This window comes from Aotus nancymaae, unplaced genomic scaffold, assembly GCF_030222135.1.
Source record: "Aotus nancymaae isolate 86718 unplaced genomic scaffold, 86718_ANA_hifiasm-v0.15.2.pri h1tg000006l, whole genome shotgun sequence".
Lineage (NCBI taxonomy): Eukaryota > Metazoa > Chordata > Mammalia > Primates > Aotidae > Aotus > Aotus nancymaae.
The window spans coordinates 69,380,767-69,400,320 of record NW_026988417.1 but is presented as its reverse complement, the minus strand read 5'-3'; the positions used below and the strand labels follow the sequence as shown (position 1 = coordinate 69,400,320).

The 19,554-nt window shown below is 37.5% G+C and overlaps 1 protein-coding gene and 1 non-coding gene across 3 annotated transcripts in view; one reads left to right on the top strand and one right to left on the bottom strand.

The window, feature by feature from the left end:
• Positions 1-5,372: 5,372 nt before the first annotated feature.
• CCDC158 (coiled-coil domain containing 158) overlaps positions 5,373-19,554 on the top strand; it is a 94,456-nt gene continuing 80,274 nt past the window's right edge. For both annotated transcript variants that reach the window (XM_012446995.3, XM_064364509.1), the window contains exons 1-2: positions 5,373-5,488; positions 12,013-12,230. In XM_012446995.3, the coding sequence (XP_012302418.2) occupies positions 5,419-5,488; positions 12,013-12,230 (288 nt within the window). In that variant the 5' untranslated portion in view covers positions 5,373-5,418. The remainder of the gene's footprint in view (positions 5,489-12,012; positions 12,231-19,554) is intronic.
• LOC135272123 (small nucleolar RNA SNORD50) lies at positions 6,475-6,546 on the bottom strand. The gene has a single exon (XR_010340224.1). It is a non-coding gene; the product is annotated as a small nucleolar RNA SNORD50 (small nucleolar RNA).

Genomic DNA, 19,554 nt, shown 5'->3' with positions numbered 1-19,554 from the left:
AGCTCACTGCAACCTCTGCCTCCTGGGTTCAAGCAGTGCTCCTGCCTCAGCCTCCTGAGTAACTGGGATTACAGGGGCCTGCCAGCATGCCCAGCTAACTTCTGTATTTTTAGTAGAGACAAGGTTTTAATGTGTTGGCCAGGCTGGTCTCGAACTCCTGACCTCATGGTCCACCTGCCTCAGCCTCCCAACGTGCTAGATTACAAGTGTGAGCCACTGTGCCTGGCCAGTCATTGGTATTTATACTTGGCTTACTTATCCTCCTTCCCTTGTGCAAAATCTTATGCAAGTTTTGCTTTCATAAAATCTGCCTATTCTGAGATTGTGTCTGAGGTGTAGATATCCAAGTCTTTATGAGTGGTAAGGGGAAAATGGCAGTGATCATGAATTCTCCAGTTTGCTTTATTGTAGTAGAACATTTTTCTTTCTTTTTTTTTAGGAAGAAAAGGCAAAAACACATGTAATTTTATTTTTGTTTAATTTTAAGCTTGCCAACTTCTTTCCCTGAACAGCATTTGTCTTGTTTTTATACCCACCTACACTTATATTAGAAACGTACTGCAAACTACTTAGTGATTCCACTTTGAATTCATAGTCATATGACTAAGATGTTTTGAATATAAGCCTATCCATATGCCAGATATAAATTTCAGGAACTCTTAATATCTCTTCTTTTACCGAAATTCTACCTCTATCCTGATGTAATTAGGTTGATTAAGAAAATTAAAAGGCTATGGGCCAGAAAACTAACTTACACAAATACAACAAAAGGAAAAGTTTTTCCAAGTACCTCAATGGGAAATATTTCTTTCAAGTACCAAGTCAATTTCTTCAACTGTACAATGTATTCTAATTTGATGGTTTTCAAATATAATATAGTAACAACAAAATGTAATAAAATTAAGACTATAAGAAAAAAAAGATTTTGATTCATTAATTTAACCAATTGTTTTTCTGATTGCTATCTTAATTTCTGCTTTTGAATTTATTATTTCCTACTTGTGCTTTCTTTTAGTTTACCCATGTTTCTTTCTTTCTCTTCCTTCCTTCCTTCCTTCATTCCTTCCTTTTTTTCTTTTCTTTCCTTTCTTTTTTTGAGACAGAGTCTTACTCTGTCACCCAGGCTGGAGTGCAATGGTGAGATCTCTGCTCACTGCAACCTCCGCCTCCTGGGTTCAAGCGATTCTCTAGCCTCAGCCTCCCGAGTAGCTAGGATTACAGCCACCCACCACCACACCCAGCTAATTTTTGTATTTTTAGTAGAGATGGGGTTTCACCATGTTGGCCAGGCTGCTCTTGAACACCTGACCTCAGGTGATCTGCCCGCCTCAGCCTCCCAAAGTGCTGGGACTACAGGCGTGAGCCACCGTGCTCAACCTAGTTTACCCATTTTTCTATGTTTTTGTGTTAAAGACTTAACTTACTTTTATTATTTCATTTTTATTGATATAGGTGTCCAGGGCTAGGAATTTTCATCTTTTTACTACTTTTAATGTATGTCACAGATACGTACTGTTTTCATTATTATTTTTTAGAAATTATTTAATTTCAGTTTATGTTTCCCTTATCATACAAGAGTTGTTTAATAGAAGGCATTTTAATTTCCAGGTGGAAAGCCCTTTTTAATTTGGAGGTTTTGATTTTAATTTCTAACTTGATTATACTGTGACCAGAGGTGGTGTTTGTAACATTTCTACTTTATGGAACCTACCGACCTTTTATTTGTGCCTTAGAATATGATTGATTTTTGTGAATGTGCCATGTGCCCTTGAGAGGAAAGTATATTGTCTTTTATCAAAGTATGGTGTTCAATATATAGCCAAAAGATCTGCCTTAGTGATTAGTTCTTCTAAATCTTTTATATCTATCTCTACTTATTTTTTGTCCACTTGGCCTGTCTCATACTAATTGTCTGTTAAAGCCTTCTATTATCACTGTGTTTTCAGTTCTTACCGTATCTTCTGTGGATTTATGCTTTATCCAGGTGATTGCTGTGTTATATGGTACATATCTTTATTGTAGAATGTGGCTTTTAACTTCAAGTACACTGCACTTTGTTTTAGTTAATGCTCTCTGGCTTGAAGACTATTTAGTCTGGTATCAGGATTTTTTTATTTTTTTTATTTTATTTTTTTTTTTTGAGACGGAGTTTCGCTCTTGCTACCCAGGCTGGAGTGCAATGGCGCGATCTCGGCTCACCGCAACCTCCGCCTCCTGGGTTCAGGCAATTCTCCTGCCTCAGCCTCCTGAGTAGCTGGGATTACAGGCACGCGCCACCATGCCCAGCTAATTTTTTATACTTTTAGTAGAGACGGGGTTTCACCATGTTGACCGGCATGGTCTCGATCTCTTGACCTCGTGATCCACCCGCCTCGGCCTCCCAAAGTGCTGGGATTACAGGCGTGAGCCACCGCGCCCGGCCCTGGTATCAGGATTTTAACCTGTGCTTTCTTATTGTTTTTATTTGCCTGGCAAATTTTTGTTCCTTTTTATTTTTAGCCTTTTTGAATCTGTGTGTTCTTAGGCATACTTTTTTGTACATATCAGTTTTTTTTGAGCCAATTTGAAAATCCTTTTCTTCCAATAGGCAAGTGAAGTCCCCTTACATTTATCAACATGACTGTTTGGTCTAAATTCTGTGGTATTATTTTCACATTATTATATTATCTTGTGTAATTACTGATTGTGTTATATTTGTTAGAGTTTACTTGTGTTTCTTTTTTATGTTTTCTTTTTAAAATTCTTTGTCATTTAAGAAGGTTGTATTTTTTACTCTTGTGGTTACTTTTGTATTAATGCTTTTTATAGTGCACTTTTAAGCCCCCTTTTTCTTGATCTTTTACTTTTTGTCAGTTTTAAGTGGTGTCCTTTGACAATCTATTCCATTTATAACAGTCTATGGTCTTTTACTTTCTGCTTTTTTCCCTCTTCCCCCTGTTTTTAGTTACATTTGTTCTCCGTTGTTATGCATATAATATTTATATCACTATTCAGTGCCATTACCTCATATTTGTTTTTCTCAACGCTGTAATTGAATATTTAAATATTCACTATCAGTCCCTTTGCAGTTGTCTAAGTCTTGTTTTTTAAATGTTTGTCTTTATCCTTTTTTTCCAAATTTAGTTTAAAAAATTTAGAACCTACACAAAACCTTGAAGATCTTTACCGGTTGTGGACATTGCCACATTTTACGGTGGTCTTTTGGGTGGCTGAAGCTCATTTAGTAGAATCCTCAGCAGAGGCACACAGCACAGTGTTCTGGTACAGACAAAACTGCTTTTTTATGGCTTCAAAACCTTTTGAAGGAGATCTTGGCTGGCTGTAATAACCTTAGTTTGTACTTTCTCTCTCTTCTTGAAAGTACTACTCCACTCTAGCCTTACTGTGTGTGTTGTTTTAATAACCTAGTGCCAGTCTAATCTTCTTGCCTTTGGAAATTATTTCATCTGTTTTGTCTGGAGGCACTGAGGATTTTTTCATTATCTTTAAAGTCTTAATATTGTTTTGCTAGAATATGTTTCAGAGTTGATCATTCTTGGTCAATTTTCCCTGGTACAGAAAATGTGTAGATTGAGGTCTTTATTTCTAGGAAATTTTCTTGGATTATAATTTTAAATAATAGTTCTGTTTCATTGTTCTATGTTTTTCCTTTAGGAACCCCAGTTATACTCAGCCTCATTTACCTGTCTTCCATTTCAATATTCCTATATCACTCTTTTATTTTTTTTGTCTTCTTTTCTTCTTTTTGTGGAGAATGAAGTCTTGCTCTGTTGCCCAGGCAGGTCATGAACTCCTGGGCTCAAGCTATCCTCCTGCTTCTGCCTCTCTAAGTGCTGGGATTACAGGTATGAGCCACCATGCCTAGCTTACACCCTTTTTACTTTTTTATCTTATTTTTTATGATCATGGTGGTTTTCCTGATTTTCTTCAGTGCTTTTATTAAATTTTTATTGCAACCTGTCATTGCTTGTGTACTTTGTGATTCAGTCTTTATTTCTGATATAATTGTGTCTTTTTCTTCTCTGTCTTTCCTAAGTTTAATCAACTCTTGTTTCGTCTCTTCCTGTTTGTTTTGTTTGTTAGCTTATTTTATTTCTTGTCCATTTTTATTCTTTGGCTTTACATATCTAATTCAGGGTGATTTTTCATACCCCTAAATGCTTGTTTGCGCATACTGGGTTCAGTTTGGAGTATAATGTTACAGTTTTCTTTGGCTTCATGTTTGTTGTTTGTGGGAGAGAGTTTTCATCAGCAGAAAAGATTGTATTCATGTTTTCTGACATTTTGCAGTTGATATAGTCTGCTTTTATCTATTCCAATTCATTTTGTGGACAAGCTTCCTACTTTGAGACTGTCTTCTGCCATGTAGTTTCTTTGTGGGTAGTGGTGTTGGGTGGGAAGGGTGGTATATCCAGCTAGTGTTTTGTTTCTGCTGGTTCCTTAATGTTCCCCTCTCATTTCCTTCTTTCCCTTGAATGCCATGGCCCCAAGGGAGACCACCTTTTCTCTCCATATCTCATTCTCTCCAAGAAACACTGCTTCTTTGAGGCCGCTACTTCTTCAAGCCCTTACTCCATTGTCAGGGCTATGGACTATCAAGTTCCAACCTGTGCTTAATATTTTGGCCTTTACTTTTTTACATCTGGGGGTGAATTTATCTGTCCTTTCTCTGTCTTCTGCTTACCTCTTCCCTTCCATTTTCTGTACTCCTAGGCTTGTAGTGGTGGTAGGTGGGCTGTAGGAATTCTTTTGGAAAAAGCTTTTCTCTTTACTTGCAGATTATTTGCAGGTTGTGGTACTCTCTGTCTTCCAGTGATGCTAGGGGTGTGGAGTGCCTGGGTGATTTTATGGCTTTTTGGGAGGATGAGAGGGAGATTTGAAATCAGAACATTACCACTGTTCTCCACATTCAGAGTTCTCTTCTTAGCTTAAATAAAAATGTGAGCACTGTTTGACATCAAAGAAATTCTTCAACTTTTATTAATGACTTCTATTTTGATGATTTGTGGGTTTTGCTAACGAGATATTTTCTTCCATTATTTGACGGTATAACTTTATGAGAAACCTCTACCCCAAATCAGAGCACTACTTACCACAATAATTATTAGTTTTAGATTTTCGGGTTGTCTTTAATAATCCACTTGGCCATTAAAATGAACAATTTTCACCATAAGATTGTATTCATTTATTAATTTTATGTAATATGTATTTCTGTATAAATAATTATTTTTCTGGAGAAGAAATTATTACTGAATTTCAAATGTTAACAAAGTCAGTTCCTGTTCTTCTGTGAACTTTTTTCACATAGTACCTTATTAATAAGATTGAATCTCCGTCTTCCATAGACAGGAATCAAAAGAACCAAACAGGGAACTATTCATACTTCAAGATCTCTAAGAACAGGTAGCAATATTTAATATGGAATCAAAAGCTTGTGAATCAAATAATGAAGATCTTCTATCAGGTAGTGGCATCACATCTAATGGAGGTATGTGCCATTTATAAAACAAAATGGGAAAAAATTAGAATTAACCAATCTTCATGATATTCATTCAAGTTGCTATTTCTTGTATATTTTGTTTTTAACCACGTGGGTTATAGACCATGGTCATGAATGTCTACCATATTGTTTATAATTCTGTTTTTTTTTTTAGGAAGAAATTCCTAGTCTTTTAAGGAATTTTTTGGTTTAAAAAATGTTTCTGCATTGAGGTACTTTAGCCTCAACATGCACCATGCCTCCCTAATGCCTTGGCTTCCTCCTGTGTTTCTCGGTCTACCCTAAGTTAGAATTTTGTGTCATTTCACTTCTTTTTTTTCACCTGCTTCTACATCCAGTCAGGTACTGAGGCCCTACTGATTTTACCCTTGAAATGTCTCTTGAATCCATTTTCCCCTCTACATTCCCATTACTGCTGTTCTGGCTCAGGCCCCCATCACCTCTGATCCAAATTATTTCAATCAAAAGGTGATTCCTATGTTAAGAAAACAGACACAATTGTAACAAATAGTTGGAATTTAATACAGGGAATGGGTACATAGGTGTTGAAAGAGCTGCAAAGCCTAAAGGGATGAAACAACACAGAGATTACCAGCTGCAGGAAACTGCTACCAACCATCCCTTTGGCTAGAAGGACAATGAGGAAAGCAGCTGTTGTAAAGGCATGGAAGTTAGAGGTAGAACCACAGAGAGGGCTGCTTGGAAGGAGCTGAAACCACCACTAACTACCAGATGCCCATCTGAAGCAGTGAGAGGATCATGACCTTAGCTTCCCCACTTCTGCTGCCTTCGGCTCTTCCACTAGTTTTTCCATTGCAAACCTACCCAGAAGAGAACTAGAAAGGGAACCTGCAGCACTCAACAGAGAAAGGGAAGGACAGAGAATGCATCAAGGGCAATCAGGCAAATGACCTGCACTTTCCCTTTCTTGCCCCTCTCTCCTCATTCTTTTTTTCTTTTCAATTTAATGGTCTGTCTCAGAAGCCAGATTCATATATGTTTTTTTCCAGGAGAAATTCAGATTCAAAATAGGGTAATCACAGATATAACTCATTCTTTTCTTGCATGCAGAGTTTATTCTCAGTTACAGATCTGTTTTACTGGTTGGCTTAAAAACCTTTCTTTCAGCACCCTTATTGTATAAACGTTTCTGCTTTTCAATATGCTCCTAATTTTAGAATGCGATATGCATCCTAAAATGCCATTGTCATCTCCACCCTACCATACTCCTCTCCACTGCCCACCTCCACTTGCTCACTTCCTGCATAGCCACATCCTCATACTCATCATTGGCACTGGCATGTAGTTCACAGGTTGTCCCTCCCTGCTCAGGTACATCATCATCCTGTAATACTGTCCTCCTGGGTGACCCATCTAAGATCTTAGACTTACAGCTTTTTGACCTCTTGAATTCTTATTATTTTAACCTTTACTCTAGTTACCCACTCCCTTATTTGGGATCTTATTACCAAGAACTGATAGACTTCTGAAATTCAACTTCCTGTCTTTTTTTTTTTTAACATAAACTCCAGATTTTATTGTTTTTATAATAAAATAAAAGATGACACTGAGAACTGGATCCCTTGGCCCTTTCTTTTCTTATCTCAGCCCAGTTCAAAAGGCTTTCATCTCTTAGATCTGAAGTTGGGCTCAATGCATTCAAGGGCTCAGCACAATCTTCTTGATAGTTTTAGTCTTTTTCCAGAAAATCAACTTAGTCTGCCCACCATAGCCATTCTGTTTCCTGTCATCATACTGCTTTTTCTGGGCATACAGAGAATCCTTGCCCTTCTTGTACTGTGTCACTTTGTGGAGGGTGCTTGCCACACATTTTACAGAAAGTCTGGTGGGTTTTAGGAATATTCACCATGCTTATTTGTGGGAGTGCTGTCCATGCAGAAAGAAAATTGTTTTGTTTTTTTTTTTAACCTCCTGTCTTTCAACCGTCTCACTCCCATATTCCTAGAGTACACCTATTTTCTGCTCATGAAGGTAGTGGCCCCATGTTAAAAATCACTTTTTCTTTAAACAATAAATGGCTTAGATCCACACCTTGAGACTCTGATTCAGTAGGTCTGGAGTGGAGCTCAGGCACTGCTGTTTTTTATTTTTTTATTTTTACAGCTCCCCAGGTGATTCTGATTTACAACAAAGGTTGAAGAGGTTGAGAACAACTACTCTCGGTTCTGCCATTTTCTCCAAAATTATCAACCTTTTTCCATCTTCACTTTCTTTCGTATCATTCCTTGTTTCAGCCAGTCACTTGCCAGTATTCTCAACTTCCTTTCCCCTTTATTATTCTCTTCACTCTTACAGTAAAACACAAATCCTTATCAGGCTGACTGCCTTCTCCATTATTCTTTGAGCTGCTGCAAGATTTTGTATTTGCTAGAGAAAATACACAAATGTGGATTTTCTGCTTTAAAGTCAGTCTCTTATTTCAATTGGATGCTGCCAAGAAATCTTTCTCATTGCCTTAGCCAGGTATCTTTCCAGTTTTCCATAATACTTATTTCAAAATTACACCATTCTTAAGTCCCCTCCCCTGTCTTCTTCTTTCTCACTCTCAGATAACATTATTTCTTAATTTCTAGAGGAAGTAGAAGCCCTTATGCTGGTCCTCTCTTTTCTCCCTATGTCCTGTGCTGAAGGCCCACTATTTTACATAGCCCATGCCTCCTTCTCCCATAGCTCCATGGAAGAGTCAGCTCCTTAATTCACTACCCATGCTTTACTTCTCATCCCCCACTGTCACCTCCTCTGCCCCTTCAGTGATCAGGCTCAGAAATTACCCCTGCTTATTCATATCTTCAGCCTCTTTCTCTCCATTTGCACCTTTCCATCAATAAAAACATGCCAAGACTCTCCCAATCTAAAAACACTGGCAAATACATGTAATGCACAAACCAAAACAACAAAAACCCTTTTCTTCAACCTGTCCCTTCCTGATCTCTCCCTCATAGCCCTGCTTTCTGAAAGAAAAATCTGTATTACCTAGCTACATTTCTTCACCATCCATTCACTCTACAAGCTACTGCCTTACAGCTTTTGAGCCCAGTATTCCAATGAAATCACTCTGGCCAACGTGGCCAGATTCCCCCTCTTTGCTAAGTCCAATGAACAGCTTTTATTTATTTATTTATTTTTAACTTAATTTTAAGTTTCGGGATACATGTGCAGGACATGCAGGTGTGTTATATAGGTAAATGTGTGCCACGGTGGTTTGCTGCACCTATCAACCCATCACCTAGGTATTAAGCCCTGTGTGCATTAGCCATGTATTCTGATGCTCTCCCTCCTCCTGCACCCCTAATAGGCCCCAGTGTGTGTTGTCCCCCTCCTAAACAGTTTTTTATTTTGAAATCTTGTGAAGTTGTAGGAAAAATGGAAAGAACAATATGGTGACCACTTTATATACCCTCCAGCTGGATTCACCAGTTTTCCACATTTTGTCATATTTGCTTTATCTCTATACCTGTAATATGTATCTCCGTTTGCCAGACTATCTGAAAATTACTTGAAAGCATCACGATTCTTGCTTTAAAACTTGAATGTGCATCTCCTAAGAATAAGGATGATTTCCTACAAATCACATTATTGTATCTAAGATAAATACTGCCAATATAGTATCATCTAATGTGTTCATATTTAAATTTCTCCAGTTGTCCTCCCAAAAAGTCTTAGGTATTTTTACTAATCTAGGAGCAAGTCAAAGATCATGAATTGTATTTGGTTGTTTGATATCCTTATTGTCTTTAAATTTACAACCATTCTCTCTCTCTCTCTCTCTCTCTCTCTCTTTCTTTCTTTCTCTCTCTCTCTCTCTGCATGTTTCTCATGGCATTGGCTTTAAGAGTTCAGACCAGCTATTATGGAATGTATGTATCATAGACTGTCCCCATTCTAGAATTTAAAAAAATTTTTTCATGTCTTCCAGTGATGGAAGATTCAGATTTAGATTAAACTCATTTGACAAGAGTTTTACATAAATGATGTGTGTGTGTGTGTGTGTGTGTGTATATATATATACATATTTTTTTTTTTTTTTTTTTTAGACAGAATCTTGCTCTGTCACCCAGGCTGGAGTGCAGTGGCATGATCTCAGCTCACTGCAACCTCTGCCTCCCAGGTTCAAGGGATTCTAATGCCTCAGCCTCCCAGGTAGCTAAGATTACAGGCATGTACCACCATGCCCAGCTAATTTTTTGTATTTTTAGTAGAGATGGGTTTCACCATTTTGCCCAGGCTTATCTTGAACTCCTGAGCTCAGGCAATCTGCCTGCCTTGGCCTCCCAAAATGCTAGGATTACAGGTGTGAGGCACCACACCCAGCCAAGTGATGTATACTTTTACAGCATACACCAGGGAACACATAATGCCACATCCCACTAATTTAAAGTTACATTTCCCCCTTTATAATTAATATGTAATCTATAGTGTATCTTTTGAAACCTTGTGAATCTCCTGCTACTAAATAATCCTTCATTCAATGGCATTAGCATCAACTAAAGATCTTTGCCTAAATCAACTGTTACGTTGATGATTTTCTAATTTTATCATAGTTATTTATTAGCTGATATTCTTCAGGAATAAAAAAGCTTTCCCTATTATCATTATAGAACCATCTTTTGTTTTTTAATTCAAAGTGCTATGATGCACTGTTGTCACTACTGTTTTTGATTCTCAGTTGTGTCAAATTTGACCAGCCTCTTAAAGCTGGGTCCTATGTCTTTTTAAAGGCATGACCTCAATTTATTGCTTTCTGGCACATCAAAATGTTTCAGGCTCACCTTGTATTTTGCCTGTTCCCTCAGACCTGGAATCAACCATTTTGCTAGGAAGTACTTGTTCCTTTTAGGAGGGAATCGTATTTAGAAATCAAGATCTGGCATGCATATTGCTACTGAGGTGCCATTGTGTCTAGGACCTTTCAGTGAATAAAGCTTGGAAGCTGACTTTTAAAAATCATAAGTTATAAGCACTGATAACTCAAATTCAAATCCAATACCATAGAGTTCTTCCTTATCATTCATATTTGTGTCTTTCCTACAGTGAAAACTGTAATTTCCAAAGACTTCAGTACATTTGTTCATTTTCTCTCTTCTACAATACACATGAACTAGTTTCAGAATTATAACAACACTACCAACATTAACAACTTACTAAGTAGCTAAGGCTGGTTGTACAGTGTTCTAACGTTAACACTGTGTTCTAATGTCATTTGAAGGAACAATTTTCTTTTCTCTGTGAGGTGGTTACCAATTTCCTTACTTACTTAGGTTTACTTGTTTCTGTTAGTATTTAACTTATTTTCATTTTGCTTTTAATTTTATTTTTGAATAGTGTAACACTTACATGGCTCAGAAATAAAAACTTTGTGAACAGTATGCTCTAAATAGAGTCTTGCTTCCATCCCTATCTATACCACTCTATTTCCACCTATTCCTATACCCCATAGATAACTGCTTTTATGAGTTTCTGTTTTATTCTTCCAGTTTTTCTTTTTGCAATTAAGTAAATGCTAAAAACACATATACTCTTCCTTCCTCTTTCTTTCTTTTTTTTTTTGAGACGGAGTCTAGCTCTGTTGCCAGGCTGGAGTGCAGTGGCACAGTCTCAGCTCACTGCAACTTCCACCTCCTGGATTCAAGCGATTCTTCTGCCTCAGCCCCCCACGTAGCTGGGACCACAGGCATGTGCCACCACGCCCAGCTAATTTTTTTTGTATTTTTGGTAGAGATGGGGTTTCACCATGGCCAGGATGGTCTCGATCTCTTGACCTCGTGATCCGCCCGCCTCGGCCTCCCAAAGTGCTGGGATTACAGGCGTGAGCCACTGCGCCCGGCCCCTCTTCCTTCCCCTTTCTTACAAAGAGGAGGGAAATTAACCTCTACCCTCCTCAAGGGAGTAATAGCAAATAATTTTTGGACGTATTTTAAAACCACCCCCACCAGCTTGCCTTCTGATCACAAATTAAATGCATTTCGCTCACATGCAAAATACATTCACTCTCTCCCAAGAAGGCCCCTAACAGTCTCATCCTGCTACAGCACCAGCTTAAGGCGAAAATTGCTTTATCTCTTCACTTGCGTATTTTTCCCACGAGACCTTGAGCTTCTTCAGGGTTTAATAAGGGAATCAGTTAGCATAAAGTGTACACAAAATTATGAGAAGGTTAATTAATGGGCCTGGTGCAGTGGCTCACACCCGTAATCCCAACACTTTGAGAGGTTGAGGTGGAAGGATCACCTGAGGTCAGGAGTTCGAGACCAGCCTGGGTAACATGGTGAAACCCTGTTTCTACTAAAAATAAAAAAATTAGCTGGGCATGGTGACGTGCACCTGTAATCCCAGCTACTTGGGAGGTTGAGACAGGAGAATCGCTTGAACCTGGGAGGCGGAGGTTACAGCGAGCCAAGGTTGCACTATTGCACTGCAGCTTGGGCAACAAGAACGAAACTTCATCTAAAAAAAAATTTTAAAAGTTAATTAATGAATTCTTTAATATTTAGGTTCTTCAAGTCCATTTTTTGTGTCATCTATTCACGGTACAATAATTAAAAACACATCTTCAACTGGGACTTTGACACGGATTCCTTTTATCTCTAAATATGAAGTGGAACTTGATTCTCATAGAAAAATCATCCCATATCCTGGAAAGGAACACATTGAACGTGTTTCAGAGGAGTATTCACATCAAGTCGAAGATTTGCAGAGAAGACTAGATGAAGTGAGTTGCCTTCTCTTCTAGCACCTGATGCTATTTGGGGGACAACTGTGAGGGCCAATATGCAGTTTTAAAGCCAGTTATACAACTTATTGGGAGAAAAAACAACAGTGGGTTTATTGGTTAAATTTGTTAATTTGACCTGTGCCTTCTATTTTCAGTATTAAAATTGGGCTAATGAAAAGTCTACATATTTATTTATTTTTGTTAATAATTATTCAAAACACCTTGGTTTCTTGATGTAAAATTTAATGAAACTTGAATAACTCAAAATTATAGTAAGTAGCATTTATCTGCAGTTATAATTAATAATTTGGGTAGACCTGCTATCCTATCATACCTGATTTCTCTTTGCAAAGCAATGATAGAGGGAAGGCTTTTTGATGTATGTGTATACATTATGGCTAAATAGCATCTATAAGTATATTTGCCAAAATTTTCAAGTGGACATTATGTAGAATCAATGCATTTTTACAATTACATATTGGGTCTCAGTAGTTCACAATCTAAAAGTCAAACTCCTTATGATCACATACAAAGCTTTTCATGCTCTAACCTCTCCCTGGTACATTTTAGCCTCATATGCTACCTATTCTCCATAGGTCCTATTCTGGCAATATCAGGCCACTTGCTCTTCCCTGGACATACCGGGTTATTCCAGACCTGCATGCCTTTGCTCAGGCCATTCCTCTTCTCTACCTTGTCTGCCTGGCAAACTCTTATTACGCACCAAGACACAGCCCAAGCATTTTCTTCTGTGAAGCCTTTCCTGTAGATGACATTAGGTATGCTCTCCTCTGTACGCTTACTGCCATCTGTGCACATTTATTGTAGTATTTAGTACATCTAATTTTACTCATTACCACATTGTTCTAACTCGTCAGACTGTGTATGCACTTTTAGGAAAAAAAACTCTACAATTTTATTAACTGCTGAAAATTATGTACCCTAGTATATTATGTACAGGGATACAAAAATGACTCAGATAGGACTTACAAGGAATTCATAGTCTGAGATGGGAGCTTGTCATATAAACAGTGGCATTACCTTATGATAAATACACTAATGAAGATGTATATGTAGACAAAGGAAGCACAGAGTTACCAGTGAGGAGAAGGAACAGTATCTCAATTTGTTTTCTATGTCTATTCCTTAAAAGAGTATGTAACATTTTATTGGCCTTCAATAAATATGTGTTAAATCAGTAAATTTCCTTTCTTGTGTAGGTTTTTATTTTTCCTAGGGTTCCTAATTGCCTTTCTTTTTCTTTATACTATTTGCCTTTATCATATCCTTATTAGAAAAAAGCCTGTCAGATAGGTTTTCTATATCCTCCTTTGATGCAGGACACTCCAAGTGTCTTCTGACCTTTTGCCCAGTCTAGATTAGTTTCTCAATAGGTCTTTTGTATAACTCTTTTCCTAAGACTCGTGCCTCTACTTTCCAGGTTGGATCCATGGTTTCCAGGAATCACTGTTTTCTATTTTCTTTCTTTTTTTTAAATTAAACAAAAATTTTATATGTAAGTACTAGGTATATATATTTATGAAGTACATGAGCTATTTTGGTATAGGTATGCAATGTGTAAAAATCACATGATAGAAAATTGGGTACCCATCCTCTCAAACATTTATACTTTGCGTTGCAAACAATCCAATTATATTCTTTTAGTTATTTGAAAATTTAATTATTATTGACTATAGTCACCCTGTTGTACCATCAAATACTAGGTCTTATTCATTGTATTTTTTTGTAACCATTAATCATCTCTACCTCCCCCTCATTCCCCCACTACCCTTCCCACCGTCTGGTAACCATCCCTCTACTCTCTGTCTCCATGAGTTAAATTGTTTTGATTTTTAGATCCCACAAATAAGCGAGAACATGTGATGTTTGTCTTTCTGTGCCTGGCTTATTTCACTTAACATAATGACCTCCAGTTCCATCCATGTTGTTGCAAATGACAGTATCTCATTGTTTTTTATGGCTAAATGGTACTCCACTGTTTATAAGTACATTTTCTATATCCATTCGTCTGTGGATGGACACCTAGGTTGCTTCCAAATCTTGGCTATTGTGAACAGTCTGCAACAAACGTGGGAGTGCAGATATCTCTTTGATATATTGATTTCCTTTTTTGGGGGGTATATACCTAAGAGTGGGATTGCTGGATCATATGGTAGCCCTGTTTTTAGTTTTTTGAGCGACCTCCAAACTGTTCTTTATAGTGGTTGTACTAATTCACATTCCCACCAACAGTGTACAGGGTTTCTTTTTCTCCGTATCCTTGCCAGCATTTGTTACTGCCAAACTTTTGGATAAAAACCATTTTAACGGGGGGAGTTGATATCTCATTTTAGTTCAGATTTGCATTTCTCTAATGATCAGTGATGCTGAGCACTTTCTCATATGCGTGTTTGCCATTTGTATTTCTTCTTTTGAGAAATGTCTATTCAGATCTTTTACCCATTTTTAAATCGGCTTATTAGATTTTTTCCTAGAGTTGTTTGAGCTCCTTATATATTCTGGTTATTAATCCCTTGTCAAATGAGTAGTTTGCAAACCATTTCCTCCAATTCTGTGGGTGGTCTCTTCACTTTATTGATTGTTTGCTTTGCTGTTTAGAAGCTTTTTAACTTGATGTGATCCCATTTGTCCATTTTTGCATTGGTTGCCTGTGCATGTGGGGTATTACTCAAGAAATTTTTGCCCAGACCAGTGTCCTGGAGAGTTTCCCCCAGTGTTTTCTCATAATAGTTTCATAGTTTGAGGCATTAGATATAAGTCTTTAATCCATTTTGATTTAATTTTTAAATATGATGAGAGATAGGGATCTAATTTCATTCTTCTGCATATGGATATCTAATTTTCCCAGTACCGTTTATTGAAAAGACTGTCTTTTCCCTAATGTATGTTATTGGCACCTTTGTTGAAAGTGAGTTCACCGTGTGTGAGTGGATTCATTTATAGGTTCTTTATTCTATTCCATTGGTCTATGTGTTTGTTTTTATGACAGTAACATGCTGTTCTGGTTACTGTAGCTCTGTCGTATAATTTGAAGTCAAGTAATGTGATTCCTCCAGTTTTATTCTTTTTGTTTAGGATAGCTTTGGCCATTCTGGTCATTTGTGATTCCATATGAATTTTAAGATTGTTTTTTCTATTTCTGTGAAGAATGTCATTAGTATTTTGATAGGAATTGAATTGACTCTGTAGATTGCTTTGGATTATATGGACATTTTAACAGTATTGATTTTTCTAATATTTTCAATAGGAAGACCGAATTTTAAAAACTATCTGCACACTGATAGGTTTTAGATTTCTTCAGAAGAGCACCATCAGTGTGCTTCTTCATTTAGTAAAAACACGTCTTTGTTAAATTCTTAAGAAAGTGTTAAATTCTTAAGAAAAAGATACATTTTATAAATCTTTGCATGTCTGAGAATGACTCTATTTTATACTCATACTTGATTGATTGGCTCAGTAAAGTTGAAAGTAATTTCTCTCAATCTTTTGAAGATATTGTGCTTTTGCATTCAGTATTGCTACTAAGAAGATGTTTATCTGGTTCTTGTTCCTTTGCAGATGATTTTTTATTTTTTAATTAATTGAATTTCATTTTTACCACCTTTTCTTTGTCTCTGAAATGCCACTCTAGTGTGCTTAGGTATGAATTTATTTTTTATTTTTATTTATTTATTTTATTGCATTTTAGGTTTTGGGGTACATGTGAAGAACATGCAAGATTGTTGCATAGGTACACATCTGGCAGTGTGATTTGCTGCCTTCCTCCCCATCACCTATATCTGGCATTTCTCCCCATGCTATCTCTACCCAACTCCCCACCCCCCACTGTCCCTCCCCTATTTCCCGCCAACAGACCCCAGTGTGTGATGCTCCCCTCCCTGTGTCCATGTGTCCTCATTGTTCAACACCCACCTATGAGTGAGAACATGTGGAGTTTGATTTTCTGTTCTTGTGTCAGTTTGCTGAGAATGATGGTTTCCAGGCTCATTCATGGTCCCTACAAAGGACACAAACTCATCATTTTTTATGGCTGCATAGTATTCCATAGTGTATATGTGCCACATTTTCCCTGTTCAGTCTATCATCGATGGGCATTTGAGTTGGTTCTAGGTCTTTGCTATTGTAAAGTGTGCTGCAATGAACATTCATGTGCATGTGTCCTTATAGTAGAACGATTTATAATCCTTTGGATATATACCCAGTAATGGGATTGCGGGGTCAAATGGAGTTTCTATTTCTAGGTCCTTGAGGAATCACCACACTGTCTTCCACAATGGTCGAACTAATTTACACTCCCACCAAGTGTAAAAGTGTTCCTATTTCTCCACATCCTCTCCAGCATCTGTTGTCTCCAGATTTTTTAATGATCGCCATTCTAACTGGCATGAGATGGTATCTCAATATAGTTTTGATTTGCATTTCTCTAATGACCAGTGATGATGAGCATTTTTTCATATGTTTGTTGACCTCATGTATGTCTTCTTTTGTAATGTGTCTGTTCATGTCCTTTGCCCACTTTTGAATGGGCTTGTTTTTTGCTTGTAAATCTGTTTTAGTTCTTTGTAGATTCTGGATATCAGCCCTTTGTCAGATGGGTAGACTGCAAAAATTTTTTCCCATTCTGTTGGTTGCCAATTCACTCTAATAACTGTTTCTTTTGCTGTGCAGAAGCTGTGGAGTTTGATTAGGTTCCATTTGTCTATTTTGGCTTTTGTTGCCAATGCTTTTGGTGTTTTGGTTGTAAAGTCCTTGCCTATGCCTATGTCCTCAATGGTTTTGCCTAGATTTTCTTCTAGGGTTTTTATGGTGTTAGGTCTTATGTTTAAGTCTTTAATCAATCTGGAGTTAATTTTAATGTAAGGTGTCAGGAAGGGGTCCAGTTTCTGCTTTCTACACATGACTAGCCAGTTTTACCAACACCATTTATTAAACAGGGAATCCTTTCCCCATTGCTTGTTTTTGTCAGGTTTGTCAAAGATCAGATGATTGTAGATGTGTGGTGTTGCCTCTGAGGCCTCTGTTCTGTTCCATTGGTCTATATCTCTGTTTTGTATCAGTACCATGCTCTTTTGATTACTGTAGCCTTGTAGTATAGTTTGAAGCCCGGTAGTGTGATGCCTCCAGCTTTGTTTTTTTGCTTAGAATTGACTTGGCTATGTGGGCTCCCTTTTGGTTCCATAGGAAGTTTAAGGTGGTTTTTTTCTAGTTCTGTGAAGAAGGTCATTGGTAGCTTGATGGGGATAGCGTTGAATCTGTAAATTACTTTGGGCAGTATGGCCATTTTCACGATATTGATTCTTCCTAACCATGAACATGGAATGTTTCTCCATCTGTTTGTGTCCTCTCTTATTTCGTTGAGCAGTGGTTTGTAGTTCTCCTTGAAGAGGTCCTTTATGTTCTTTGTTAGTTGTATTCCTAGGTATTTTATTCTCTTTATAGCAATTGTGAATGGCAGTTCGTTCTTGATTTGGCTCTCTTTAAGTCTGTTATTGGTGTATAGTAATGCTTGTGATTTTTGCACATTGATTTTGTATCCTGAGACTTTGCTGAAGTTGCTTATCAGTTTCAGGAGATTTTGGGCTGAGACGATGGGGTCTTGTAAATATACAATCATGTCATCTGCAAATAGAGACAATTTGACTTCCTCCTTTCCTAATTGAATACTCTTTATTTCTTTTTCTTGCCTAATTGTTCTGGCTAGAACTTCCAATACTATATTGAATAGGAGTGGTGAGAGAGGGCATCCTTGTCTAGTGCTGGATTTCAAAGGGAATGCTTCCAGTTTTTGCCCATTCAGTATGATATTGGCTGTGGGGTTTTCATAAATAGCTTTTATTATTTTGAGATACGTTCCATCAATACCTAGTTTATTGAGGGTTTTTAGCATAAAGGGCTGTTGAATTTTGTCAAAGGCCTTCTCTGCATCAATTGAGATAATCATGTGGTTTTTGTCTTTGGTTCTGTTTATGTGCTGAATTACATTTATAGACTTGCGTATGTTAAACCAGCCTTGCATCCCCGGGATGAAGCCTACTTGATCATGGTGGATAAGCTTTTTGATGTGCTGTTGCAATCAGTTTGCCAGTATTTTATTGAAAATTTTTGCATCTATGTTCATCATGTATATTGGCCTGAAGTTTTCTTTTCTTGCTGAGTCTCTGCTGGGTTTTGGTATCAAGATGATGTTGGTCTCATAAAATGATTTGGGAAGGATTCCCTCTTTTTAGATGTTTGGAATAGTTTCAGAAAGAATGGTACCAGCTCCTCTTTGTATGTCTGGTAGAATTCGGCTGTGAACCCATCTGGACCTGGGCTTTTTTTGGGTGGTAGACTCTTAATTGCTGCCTCAACCTCTGCCCTTGTTATTGGTCTATTCAGGGTTTTGACTTCTTCCTGGTTTAGGCTTGGGAGGATGCAAGTGTCCAGGAATTATCCATTTCTTCCAGGTTTGCTAGTTTGTGTGCATAGAGTTGTTTGTAATAATCTCTGATGATGATTTGTATTTCTGTGGAATCTGTGGTGATATCCCCTTTATTGTTTTTTTATTGCATCTATTTGAATATTCTCTCTTTTCTTTTGTATTAATCTGGCTAGCGATCTTGCTATTTTGTTGACCTTTTCAGAAAACCAGCTCCTGGATTTGTTGATTTTTTGAAGGGTTTTCTCTGTCTCTATCTCCCTCAGTTCTGCTCTGATCTAAGTTATTTCTTGTCTTCTGCTAGGTTTTGACTTTTTTTGATCTTGCTCGTCTAGCTCTTTCAATTTTGACGACAGGGTGTCAATTTTAAATATTTCCTTGTTTCTCATGTGGGCATTTATTGCTATATATTTTCCTCTAGACACTGCTTTAAATGTGTCCCAGAGATTTTGTACGATTTGAAGAGAAACCAGAGTATGTCCCAGAGATTTTGGTATGTTGTATCTTCGTTCTTGTTGGTTTTGAAGAACATCTTTATTTCTGCCTTCATTTCATTGTTTATCCAGTCAACATTCAAGAGCCAGTTGTTCAGTTTCCATGAAGCTGTGCGGTTCTGAGTTAGTTTCTGAATTCTGAGTTCTAACTTGATTGCACTGTGGTCTGAGAGACTGTTTGTTATGATTTCCATTCTTTTGCATTTGCTGAGGAGTGATTTACTTCCAATTATGTGGTCAGTTTTAGAGTAGGTGTGATGTGGTGCTGAGAAGAATGTATATTCTGTGGATCTGAGGTGGAGAGTTCTGTAAATGTCTATTAGGTTTGCTTGGTCCAGGTCTGAGTTCAAGTCCTGGATATCCTTGTTAATTTCTGTCTCGTTGATCT